At 39.3% G+C, this 13,230-nt stretch overlaps 1 protein-coding gene across 15 annotated transcripts in view; it reads left to right on the forward strand.

The window, feature by feature from the left end:
- Window positions 1–13,230, forward strand: part of TBC1D5 (TBC1 domain family member 5) — a 503,676-nt gene that overhangs the window by 416,527 nt on the left and 73,919 nt on the right. For 14 of the 15 annotated variants that reach the window (XM_045005374.1, XM_045005379.1, XM_045005375.1 and 11 more), the window contains one exon: window positions 3,222–3,287. The exons of the other annotated variant lie outside the window; for it this stretch is intronic. In XM_045005374.1, coding sequence (XP_044861309.1) covers window positions 3,222–3,287 — 66 coding nt within the window. The remainder of the gene's footprint in view (window positions 1–3,221; window positions 3,288–13,230) is intronic. 15 annotated transcript variants of the gene reach the window in all.

Consider the following 13,230-nt stretch of genomic DNA (forward strand, 5'->3'; position numbering starts at 1 on the left):
TGGTGGAAGAACCCGGCCAGTGCATGCAAAGGGATCCCCTTCTTTCAGTGCTACCTTCGTCACTCCTTATCACAGACACATCATAGGATAGGGCATGCATTTAAACTGTCTCACAGCGCAAGGCAAATACCATACATCCCAACTTGAGGATCCTCCACCTTAAAGCATGGCTCCTATGTGGCTCCAGCACCTATAGAGCTCATGCTCAAAGGATGTGCAAGAGGTTCTACTACCCAGTAGAAAGTCCTCCACACAATGCACTTACCTTCAGTAATGGTCCAGGTTCCAGATTTTGTGCACATCCCAACAAATCTCTCCAGTGTCATCAGCTCTTTCACATATTCTGGAATATGCTCTGACACTTAAAACATCAGGGTTATCCCTGAGTGCTCTAGCAGCTTTTACAGCATTTCACCATGCCGTAGAGGGTACTCCGTACTTTTGCACCCAACCACTACACGATTCCTTAAGGGAATAACAAATCTCTTCCCTCAACCTCAACTTCCCACCCTTCGTGGTACCTAAACCTAGTGTTGAAAGGGCTGTCTAGGCCCTGCCTTTCACTAGCATACCCATCGATGAAAACAGTCTTTCTGGTTGCAATTATCTCAGCAAGGGGAAATAGCAGCTCTGATGGCGCATCGCATGTTTACACAATATTCTTCTCTGACAAGGTTAAATTCAGGCTGCATCCGAGGTTCATCCCTGAGGTGACCACCTCGTTTCACATGAGTCAGTCTCTTCACCTTCCCGCCTTCTACCCCAAGCCTCACTGAGACAATAGGGAGGCCATATTGCATACCCTGGACGTTAGGAGAGCCCTTGCATTCTACCGTGACAGGACAAAGGCCTTCAGGATGTCCCTTTCACTATTTCTCTCTATGGTGGAAAGATCTAAGGCCTCAGCAATATCAGCCCAAAGACTCTTCAAGTGGCTCTCGAATTGCATCAAGCAGTGCTGCCAAATTCATAACATGGCCCCTCCAGATTCGATCCATACACATTTCACAAGATCTATCTTCTCATTTGTTACTTTCCTCAAGGATGTTCCCATTTCAGAGATCTGCAGAGTAGCAACATGTCATTCCACACCTTCGCAGAACAGTATGTGAGCACCGGGGACTCTGCCTCTGATGCCATCTTTGGCTTCACAGTACTGTCATCTGACTAACTCTACTCCAAAGTCCCAGCCCTGCAAGGGGATACTGCTCAGGAGTCACCTACAGTGGAGCACCCTTAAGGACACTACTCAAAGAAGAAGGTTACCTTGTGTAGTAACGATGGTGCTTCGAGATGTGTGTTCCTATGGGTGTTCCACAACCCGCCCTCCTCCTCTCTGCTTCAGAGTTCTTGCTATTACTCTGTGGTAGAGAAGGAACTGAGGACGGTTAGCCCGCGCGCACTGGGTAGCCTTGTGGCGCAGCACAAGGAGAGACAGCACACGTTTGGGCCTAATGGACACTGCTACCGAAGTTCTTCAATCAGCAGCACAGACCTACACAGACACACCTACAGCAGAGCACTCATAGGGGCACTACTCAAAGAACCATCGTTACTGCCCAAGGTGGTAAGTAACTACTTCTTCCACCTGTAAAGTTGCTCACAGTACATTTATAATGAAGGGAGCTTATTTTTTTATCAGTAGCTGATTTTTAAAAGCTCAATAATTGGTGTTCTTTCTTCATTTTAAAGTTTTTGTAATGTGCTGAATTCTTGTTAGGATAATGCCTATGCACTACAATAAGGTAAATGGGGAACTATAGACTGATCTAAAAGAATACAGTTATAAATCTGCAAATTCCAGATTAGTCTGTAATGTTACAAATAATAGTTGAACTGAGTACCAAGGCACTGAGGGTGCCACCTAATTGAAAAATCAAATTCTGCTAATATTAAATTAACCTTACTCAGCCTACCCTACATTACAGGAAAAGATTGGGCATCAATACTGCTTTCTTGTGATAGATAGCATGCTACCAGCATAAGAATTAAAATATTGTCCTGTTCGTACTGAAGGAAGGACTTCATTGACACTGAGGTTAAATTTAAAGCTTGAGTTCAATGTACTGTATATAGAGCTTGTTATCCTAAAAGGAAAATAAATGTGATGGTGAAAATGTCTCTGAAAAAAAACTGGCTAAGTTGTTTCCCTTTGTGTGTCACAGGATTTCTTGTTTTTTTCAGAAGCCACTTGCTCTTTAATTACCAACTGGTGATGTGTTCATAGAAGAAAAGAGTTTCTCCTTCAGTTCGTCTCTGTGATATTGACTGTACCTATTTTTTTTATCATTTAAACTACACTACAAGATTTAGTTTTCCTTTAGGGTCCTTGATTCAAAAAGGTTTTTGATTTGAATGCCATTTTATCACAAGCACATATTAAATGACCAATATGAAAATGAAATGCCACCAAAATTATGTTTGGCTATTGGAGTGTCCAGGCTACTATTCATTTTGCATGTTTTCATTTCTGAAGTAGTTGTAGTAACACAAGATCTTTGTAATCAATACAACATTATGACATGCCACTCAACAGTGTATTTGAATTCACTATATTTTAACTTCCTGCTGATTATATCTGGAAAACAAGTGTGTTGTTTCTGGGGCAAAAGGGAGCAGCTGTGCTTACTCAAAGCAGAGCTACATAGTAATGAATAGAATAAACTGCAGACTAACAAATCTGTTACTTTTTTTGTTGATTTTCGTACTGCATTACTGATAACACAATTTCATACGCGATTAAGACTACGCATATTAAAATCAGAAACATAAAGGTGTGAGTTTAGCAGCGCCCTAAAACAAATTGCCACAACTAAACATATTTTGCTTCTAGCACTTCACAATAGTAGCACAACACTCTGATACTATTTTGTGCATTAGTATCAGTTGTACTATCATTGTGAAGAGCCAGAAGCAAATCATGTTTAGCTGTGCAAATTTGTTCACATCTTTATGTAAATAAAAAAATCTCTTTACACATTGGGGTTTTTTTCCAGCATACCTGCTTTATTTAAAAAAAAAACACCTTTCTTTGCCAAACAGCCCATTAGTTTTTGCCAGCTCTATGACAGATTTTTCAGCTACTGTTTTTGCTTGGTTCATGTTTCTTGTGTGGAGTTAGTGTCACCATCATTCAATGAACCACAGGTTAAAAGACTTTATTTCAATAATTTGTATTTGTTTCTTGTAAAAATCCTAAGATGTTTTTATTTATTTACTAGGAGATGTAGTTGCAGGCAGCGAAGCACAGATGTCTGTTCCTGCTCAGAATCTAACAGCCCTCCAAGGTACAGTTGCTATGGCAACTCATAGTATCTCTTTGCCTGCAGCATTATCATTGGTCTGTCAAGGAACCCCCCACTGATTTCATCTGTGATGTTTCCATTTCCAGTGCTTATTAACTCACTGTCCTCATCCATCCACTGAGTGGCACTGTTGTTCAGAAGAAAAAAGGTTTCCCTTCAATTCATTAACATGATGATGCTGAGTGTGGCTGTGATACTGATTTACATTCACTATGTGCCAGCTTCTGTCTTTGCTAAAAATCTGATTTATCTTGTATTTTGTAGTTAATTTCACATGTTACTTTGTTAATATTCAGGTGCTCTTTTTTGGTGCATATATTCACAATGATAATCTTCAACTGAGATATTTTGGACTGGAAGCCTGCTGCAATTAGCAGGAGGTGCACTTCTATAGTTTACTTAAAGAGAAGGCTTAGCTGCCTGAATATGAAATATTTAGATATAGATATCTGTAGGTTAAATTGTTTTAAATAAATTGAAAAACTGAGTTGAAAAATTTTATACCACTTAAAATTTGGTAAAGACAGGGGAATTATACAGTAGTTTGCATGAACTTTGAAAATCATTAGCAAAGAAAGTCAAGTTAATAAGAAACAACACCTGTGGAAATCATTCTTTTTCAAATTTCAGTACTACAGCCTAGTTACTGCAACTGCCGTATTATAGATTAGCAGATCTGAGTACTCTTCACTACTCCTTGAAATCCTGTCCTACTTTGGCTTTCATGGCATAGTCCTCACTTTTCTTATCCTCTTCCCCTTTTCATGGGACTTCAGAGGGCTCTCTACTTAATCCTTATCTTGCTCCATTCTTTATCCCTGGACAGCCTCCTCAGCCAACATGAATTCAACTATTACCTTTATGCTCACTTCTGACAAATCAACTTCTCTATGGCTGATCTGTGTTCCTCCTGCCCAGTCCCTGATTTCAGTATGGCTCTCCAGTGTTTGTTTCTGTATGGCTCATCTACAACTCCCCCTTAGTAAAGCTAAAACCAAACTGGTTTTTTTTTCTTCCTAAATCCTCTCCACTTTCCCCATCCTCCACTGAAGTTACTGCCACCATCCTCGAGGCTCACAGCCTGGAAAGTAACTTTAGCCCCTTACTCTTATTATTCCCACATATCCAGGTGGTATCTAAATCTTGCTACTTCTTCCTCCAGAATGTATAGAAAATCAGAAACTTGCTCTCTGTCCTGAAACTAAAATGTTCATAACTCTTCTTATCCAATTTTGATTCTCACAACCTCCTCCTTTTAGCCTGACTTATATCTGAGTCGTCATCTCCAATACCTTCAAAATGCAGCCACTAATATTCTCTCCCCTGCTCACCAGTCTGTCATTCCCTCTCTGAGTCCTTCTCCTGGCTTCCCATTGTACACCACATTCATTTTAACCTCTCATTTTTGCCTTCAAGGCTCTGCACGCCTCCACCTCAGCCCTTTCGCCAACAATGCCAACCGTGATACACAATTCAGTTTCTTTTGCTAACCCAGCATCTGTGCCTTTTTCCAGGGGTACAGAAACAGAGCCTTTGTAACCACAGGACCAGGCAGAACATCAGCTGCCTTTAGCAGCAGGCAAATAGTCAGTGTTGTGGGAGCACTGATTCTTCTGGCGTGGGGAAGGTATACTAGCTGGAGTACTCTCTCTGCATTTTGACTTGGCATCCTCAATCTCTGTGAGCAAATAGGCAACCATTTCTGCATCCATGCACATGTATATACATAGTAAACATACTGTGTGGTAGTGTGCTCAGACTAGTCTTACATTTAGTACTGCATCGTTTTTTATTTTCTTCTTTACATTCCTGTGATGTTTTTACGTTGAGCTTTCTGAAGTCCGCTGTGTCTAGATTGAAGCCCCCCCCCCAATGCATGTTTCCATTCTAGAAGGTTGGACTATTAGTATGCTATTTTGAGCTCCTTTTAATGAGGATGGAGTGTATTGATCTTAGATTGAGTAGCAGAGTGGAGAGGGTTGTTGTGATTCAGTGATGTTCCAAGGTTGCTAGTTGAAGCACTAGAGAAGAATGGGCTGTATTTCGCTAGTGGTATTGTCTCATTACTATATATAGTTCTGTTTGTCGCCTTTTTACACATTGTGGCGGCACATTTGAGGTAGGGGTTCTGTTCCTTATTTATTTGTTTTGATTCTACTTGATTTTCTCAAATTATATGCTTCCTTAGATGTCCTCATTGTGGTTAGCCATTCTGTAGGGTGAGTGTACTATGCCATTAATTGATAAGTGTGGTGAATCAGTGGGACATGCTACAGAGTCCCAGATGTTATTTTGTATTTACTCTGCTGAGGTCCTGAAACCTGTGCCGTGCAGGCAATGCTCAAATGTGTTCTTCCAACATAAAATGAAGATTCTTAAGTTTTCAAAAATGGACACAGGTGGAATAAATCTGAAATAGTTGACACAAGCATTATGGTAAGACTTTGTGATTTCCACAATGCAAGTCTCAAGGGAGCTGCAACTCTGCCAAATTTTAGACTGACAGCGTTGGAGTTTGCTATTTAAATGAGTCCTGTTTTGTTACTCAAAGCATATAGGGCTGGTTTGACTTGTCTTTGATTTGTTTTCTCCAATTTTAGATTTGGCAGCCTTTCTGGTCATTGCTGATAGACTGTTTTAATTAATTATGATTCGCCACTCCTTTCTGATTCTGGATATGTAATTCTTGATCTTCCCAATAATTGTCGGTATCACAGTAGTGCCCACAGGAATGAAGTAGACACAAAGTTCAATGGTGATTATTTTCCTTAGGTTTTCTCAAATGTATGTGCAAATTCTTTTTTCATAGTCTAGTGTCCATTTGAGCAATCATAGACTCATAGACTCTAAGGTCAGAAGGGACCATTATGAACATCTAGTCTGACCTCCTGCACAATGCAGGCCACAGAATCTCACCCATCCACTCCTGTAACAAACCCCTAACCTATGTCTGAGTTATTGAAGTCCTCAAATTGTGGTTTGAAGACCTCAAACTGCAGAGAATCCTCCAGCAAGTGACCCATGCCCCATGCTGCAGAGGAAGGCGAAAAACCTCCAGGGCCTCTGCCAATCTGCCCTGGAGGAAAATTCCTTCCCGACCCCCAAATATGGCGATCAGTTAAACCCTGAGCATGTGGGCAAGACTCACCAGCCAGCACCCAGGAAAGAATTCTCTGTAGTAACTCAGATCCCACCCCATCTAACATCCCATTATAGACCACTGGGCATACTTACCTGCTGATAATCAAAGATCAATTGCCAAATTAGGCTATCCCATCATACCACCCCCTCCATAAACTTATCAAGCTTAGTCTTAAAGCCAGATATGTCTTTTGCCCCCACTACTCCCCCTGGAAGGCTGTTCCAGAACTTCACTCCTCTAATGGTTAGAAACCTTGGTCTAATTTCAAGTCTAAACTTCCTAGTGTCCAGTTTATATCCATTTGTTCTTGTGTCCACATTGGTACTAAGCTTAAATAATGCCTCTCTCTCCCTAATATTTATCCCTCTAATATATTTATAAAGAGCAATCATATTCTCCCCCCCCCCAACCTTCTTTTGGTTAGGCTAAACAAGCCAAGCTCTTTGAGTCTCCTTTCATAAGACAGGTTTTCCATTCCTCGGATCATCCTAGTAGCCCTTCTCTGTACCTGTTCCAGTTTGAATTCATCTTTCTTAAACATGGGAGACCAGAACTGCACACAGTATTCCAGATGAGGTCTCACCAGTGCCTTGTATAACGGTACTAACACCTCCTTATCTGTACTGGAAATACCTTGCCTGATGCATCCTAAAACCGCATTAGCTTTTTTAACGGCCATATCACATTGGCGGCTCATAGTCATCCTGTGATCAACCAATACTCCAAGGTCCTTCTCCTCCCCTGTCACTTCCAACTGATGTGTCCCCAATTTATAACTAAAATTCTTGTTGTTAATCCCTAAATGCATGACCTTGCACTTTTCACTATTAAATTTCATCCTATTACTATTACTCCAGTTTACAAGGTCATCCAGATCTTCCTGTATGATATCCCAGTCCTTCTCTGTGTTAGCAATACCTCCCAGTTTTGTGTCATCCGCAAACTTTATTAGCACATTCCCACTTTTTGTGCCAAGGTCAGTAATAAAAAGAGATAAGATTGGTCCCAAAACTGATCCCTGAGGAACTCCACTAGTAACCTCCTTCCAGCCTGACAGTTCACCTTTCCTTATGACCCGTTGTAGTCTCCCCTTTAACCAGTTCCTTATCCACCTTTCAATTTTCATATTGATCCCCATCTTTTCCAATTTAACTAATAATTCCCCATGTGGAACCGTGAATGCCTTACTGAAATCGAGGTAAATTAGATCCACTGCGTTTCCTTTGTCTAAAAAATCTGTTGCCTTCTCAAAGAAGGAGATCAGGTTGGTTTGGCACGATCTACCTTTTGTAAAACCATGTTGTATTTTGTCCCAATTACCATTGGCCTCAATGTCCTTAACAATTTTCTCCTTCAAAAAATTTTCCAAGACCTTGCATACTACAGATGTCAAACTAACAGGGCTATAGTTACTTATGTCTGAAAAATATAGATATATATTTATGCTCATCATTTCTTCAGTTTAGCGCTTTCTATATTTTAGCTTTCATAGCATTCCATGTAATTTTTTCTAGTTGTCATTTGATTATCCATTTGTATTCAGTAAGTGTTCAATTCTTCAAAATCTCTTGATCTCATTTAAGTAATTCCTCTGTAGAACAGTGTTGTTGTGCAGTCCACTGAGCTTCTTGTTATAGATAGTTTTTCTACTACCAGGGTATGCAGGTCATTTATAAGTATTGATTTATTTTAATCTTTTCTGTAAACTGTGATCCTTTTTTTGCGATCTGTCTGATGACATGGTATTTACCAAAAGGACAGTTTGCTGCCCTTTTCCATTTCCTGTGTGATTTATATTTTTTGGGGGTTAGTCCTGTGAGAACATGCAAAAATACTTTCACTTTTACAACTCACCTTTTCCATTATGTGGGTTTGATTGAAACTGTGGTATTATTTGCATGCATGATGCTGTGATGTGTTCCAAGTACTGTATATCTATTTCTGCGTATATTGATGGTATCTGTGAACCTATTGCTACGTCATCTGCTGGCCCACAGTGTTCACTAATGTAGTTAAAACAGTTTGAGCACAAAAGTATGTAATGGCATCAGATGTAATATAAGATCTATAATTTTTTTCACATTGTTCTTTGTTTCAATTATCTTGAACAAATATGGAAGTTACCTAGTTATCACTTATTCAGGGGGAAAATAGCTTATTTAGCTTACCCTTTATATGTTATGTATTTTTTAAATTTCTTTCTTCTCATTGTATCTTTGATTTCACACTCCTCACACAATAAGTTGTTATTTTTAGCATTTCTATTTCCCAGCCATGACTTAAGATCTGTGAAATATACCCTTCAGATTACATCATAACTATAAAAATTTTATACAACATTCTGAAAAGTTGCTGTCAACCATTGTGATGGGTTAGAAAAAGAGGTGGTATATAAGGTAGGTAGGACATAAACTCTATAAGATTTATTTCTCAATCAATACCAACAACTTGGTTGTATTCAGAAATGACCTGAAGTGTCTTATACTTCCACCACTGCACCCTGACAGGTACGGATGGAACAATGCAAGTTGCTCCATTCTTTCTTTCTCTGAGAGGGTCCAAGTCTTAGTTTGGGGTAATTCTGCCTCAGGACTTTCTCATATGAGATACACGGGGGTCCTGTACTATTCATCTTCCTTTCAGTGTGTACATGATGCTGCTGTGGTAAAATGGTTCAGATAAGGGCTAGCTGCTAAAATTGAATCCTTACAATATGGGAGGTTATGCTGGTTGTCTGGGGCAAATACCAGGAAGATACAGTAGGTAGATACCTACCTTCTCAGTTGAGGGGGCATTTACCTTTTGTTAACAAGTTTAGTCTCGGGGCCCACTAGATACTACCTACTTTGGACGTTCAAAGAGCAGTAGTATCCAATATTGTTTTTATTCACGTTCATTATTAAAGGAGGTTGGGACTTTTCCTTTGGGCACTGACCCCTTCCTAATTTTGTCACCTCCAGATTAGTTTACTGTGACATGAAACTAATATTAACATAAGTAGAAAGTGGCTTCCAACTTGTTTAGCGGTGGTTTTCACATGGAGCATATTACAACAGTGCTCCATCTGTACTGGATCCCAGAGAGTTTACAAGTCTAATTCAGGGTGCCTATTTGATCTCTACTGCTCTATGTCATTTACTATAAATCTTGGCTACCTTGGAGATTGCCTCTTTCCTCGTGTCCCTTCCCTAGAGCTGAAATTAGCAGAGGTGATTGATTATTGTCGCTGCTGCTATTATCTAAAGCTTCAAGATTTAAACCATTAAGGGATGGAGACAGAGCACTTTCATTGTGTGGCCCTTGTCTCAGGAACTCATTTTTCCCAACAAAGCCAAAGTTAGCTGACTGCAAAGCCTATCAATTTTTTTCAGTTCCTTCCTGAGGGACGTGGCTTAGGAGCTTGAAGGTTAGTCTGAGTGAAAGCTGTTGACTCCTTTTAGTTGTCACTGTATTAGATTTTTTTTATATCAATGTGGCTTTTTTTTAAATGTGTATATTACCCAAGAGAGCATCACAGGCCACTTTATAAACTAAATTGCTAGGGAGAACATTCATAAAGCAAAAAATATTGAGAAAAATTAGACCAATTATCTTTTGTAGAAGATCTTCAACTACCATCTCCTACATTCATAATGATTCCAACTAGAATACCAAATATGGGATTAAAAAAAAAAAGCTGAAATTTCAGGAACTTTTAATTCAAACTAAATTTCAAATCCAAGCCTAGTGAGTCAGGCTCATCTCTGTTTGTTATTTAGTCATAAAATACAATGTACATATTGGAGCATTTATAAAATAATTCAGATGATGTTTCAGAGCATAAGGCCAAAAGTGGTGATTGTGAATAGAAAAGTGCAGGAGTCATCTTGAATTGTGTTGTGCCTTAGCAATGTTTTCCATGGCGATGGGGGTTTCATGTTTTATCCTGAACCTTGTTTTTTAGCCCTGCTTTGTCACCGTTTCAGAACCACACTGAACATTGTTTTCTACTGTAGAAGATCAATATCAGGCATTCAGTATATTCATTCATTTATTTAGACAATTACATTTTAATGTGCAACTTTCAGCATGCTACCTGAAGCCTCTCTTGTTTCAGTAAAGCAGCTAGAAAAATAGCAGCTTTGTCGAATCGTGAGGAATATGACCCTTTTTAAAGGTTCTTGTAATTTTATAATTTCTGCTTTCAAAGATGGCCACCCACACCCACACTTTCCAATGGGGCTGAAGCCAGGCTGCCTTCAGGAAAGATGGTGGCTGCTTAGTGACCATTGAAAGGTTGAGCAGACAGTGGAAACTGGGGGTGCATCAGGGAGGGGGGAATGTGTTAGAGGATGGGACAGGAAGCTCTGAGAGACAGAAGGCAGGGTGAGGTCAGTGTTGGGAAATGTAGAGAGAAGGAGACAGACTTGAGGGGGAATGAGGGAGAGGAAGGCAAAAGGAGATTAAAGGGAATATGGGGAAAAGTGGGAAAAGGTTTATTCATCACCTTTTCTACCCCCCAGGAAGCTTGTTGAACATTCAAATCAATCTTCCCTGCATTCTGCTCAATTACCCATCATCTGATTCTGCAGTGTGTGGTGTCTTATTTACTGTTGTCTGAAGAATTGGCCAGGACACAAGATTTCAATGTATCCAGTTGTTTGTTTTTAAATAGTGTTTTCATTTGACGCGTCTTCCCAAGATCACATGTTTGTTTGGGTTTACACTTTTTCTTTAAGAAAAACTATAATTTTATCAAAAAATTAAACCCAGTATTATGTGCAGTACATATTGCAAGTATCAGAATGCTATTGAGAACTCTACAATGGGACTCAGCCAGCCAGAGTCTCTTGGACGTCTAGGAGACTTTGCATTGGTGGACCTCATTCTAGGATCGAGGCCTTAGATGACACTGGACAGTGCTAATCTATTTTCTAAATATATATAATAACAAAAAGTAGACTTGTATTCCCTAGTCTTTTAATTTTTATTAATCTGTGGTGTTAATGTTCCATGTGGCTTTTTGGTATCTTAATCTCTCTCTTGCTTTCCACAGCCTTTTCTAACTTTGTTTTCTATTGTAGTTTTCTATTGTTTTATCTCTATGTTGTGTGGTGTAGATTTATTATGGGAACACATTTCGAGGAGTAAAACTGCAATCCATATTGGACAGAAGAATGTGATTAACCACAGATAGGGAGTTGATAAATTTTTCAAAATAGTTTAAGCAACAACCATTACAAAATTCAGACCATGCTAGTAACTGTATGCAATTATATATAGCATATGCAAGAGTGAAATTGACATGGAAGGTTGAAGCAGCAATAAGCTTTTTGTAAAATCAAGGGCAGATTGTAAGGAGATTTACCAGAAAACCAGTGAGTAACTTTATACCTGTGCATGCAGGTCACTTCCTTTGTGTGAATAATTTTTGATATCATAGAGGTTAGTAAAACAAAAGGGATTCACAGTCAGAATAGCTGACCATCCAATGTGATGACTGTAGTGTACACTGAATTCACAGGCGTAAGCATGCATGAAATCAAATATAAGGCCCTACCTAATTTGTGATATTGCAGAAATTGCAGATCCCGCAATATTAGGATTCCACCGCCATTTTGTCAACCAGGTGCCTGACAGCGGGACACTGGCCGCCAGCCACCTGGCGCTAACAGAAGGACCCCAGCCACCCGGGGCTGACAGAGGGAGCCCTTCACATTAATGACTGTAATGTAGATGCACCAAAATGTTTGGTTATCAAAAAAAGTAGCAGGCATAACGTCGTATTTGAATGTTTATATTGTTCCAGCAAATTTTTCTGAAATAGGTTTTCTCTGGCTTTTCCAAATTACTGCAATAAAAGTATTACTTTTCTGCCATTTTCAATGTCTTGTCCACAACTCAGCTGCAATTATTTGACAATCATCCCATGATTCAAGTAGGGTCCTAATTATATATCAATTCACAGAAGCAGCAAAATCAGAAAAGAGAAGTGAGAGCGAAAATAATTACAGAAGACTTAAAAGAATTCTGGTCCATAATTTCTCATGGCATTTTATCACTTTTTTCACTGCAATAGTATTTAACTTTCCTTTCAAATTAGGATTTTGTGCCCCTCATACTAGATTCACTTTCCCATATGCACCTTTAAAAAAGCTTTTTTAAAAACCCTAGCTCCGCTTTTATCCTCCATCCCAATTCATCTTTGCAACCCTAGTGGCAGTACATCACTTAATTAAAATGGGGATATTAGTTGTTTTTGTTATGGGGCTATTAAATTAATATTTTAAATAAACAATATTAAAAGCAACCCTGTGGACCTAATAAACGTTTTTGTTTCTTGCCAAGGCTAACTCTATTGGTAATATAGGAATTGTCATTTTGCATCAGATCAGTGGGCCATCTAATCCACTGTCTTCTCTCTGATAGTGGCCAGCACCAGATGCTTCAGAGGAAGGTGCAAGAAACCCCACAGTAAATTGCCCCCTATGAAGGCCTCATCCTAATCTCTGATCGTTGTAGAGTGGTTTAAGCCCTGAAGCATGAGATTTTTATATTTCTTCCCAAAATGTGATCAGCATTAACTGTAATAACTCTAGATTTCCATCCTGGTTAAGTTCTTGACCTAAACATCATCATGTGGCAATTATGCACTGTGTGAGTAGTTTTTCCTTTTCAGTTTTGAATTTGCTACCTCTCAATGTCATTGAATGTCTCCTTGTTCTTGAGTGATATGAGTCAGGGAGCAGAGAAGCTCTTGATCTACATCTTCTATATTATTATTTGTAGGTGGTGGTGTTCTCT

This window comes from Mauremys mutica, chromosome 2 (assembly GCF_020497125.1).
Source record: "Mauremys mutica isolate MM-2020 ecotype Southern chromosome 2, ASM2049712v1, whole genome shotgun sequence".
Classification (NCBI taxonomy): Eukaryota; Metazoa; Chordata; order Testudines; family Geoemydidae; genus Mauremys; species Mauremys mutica.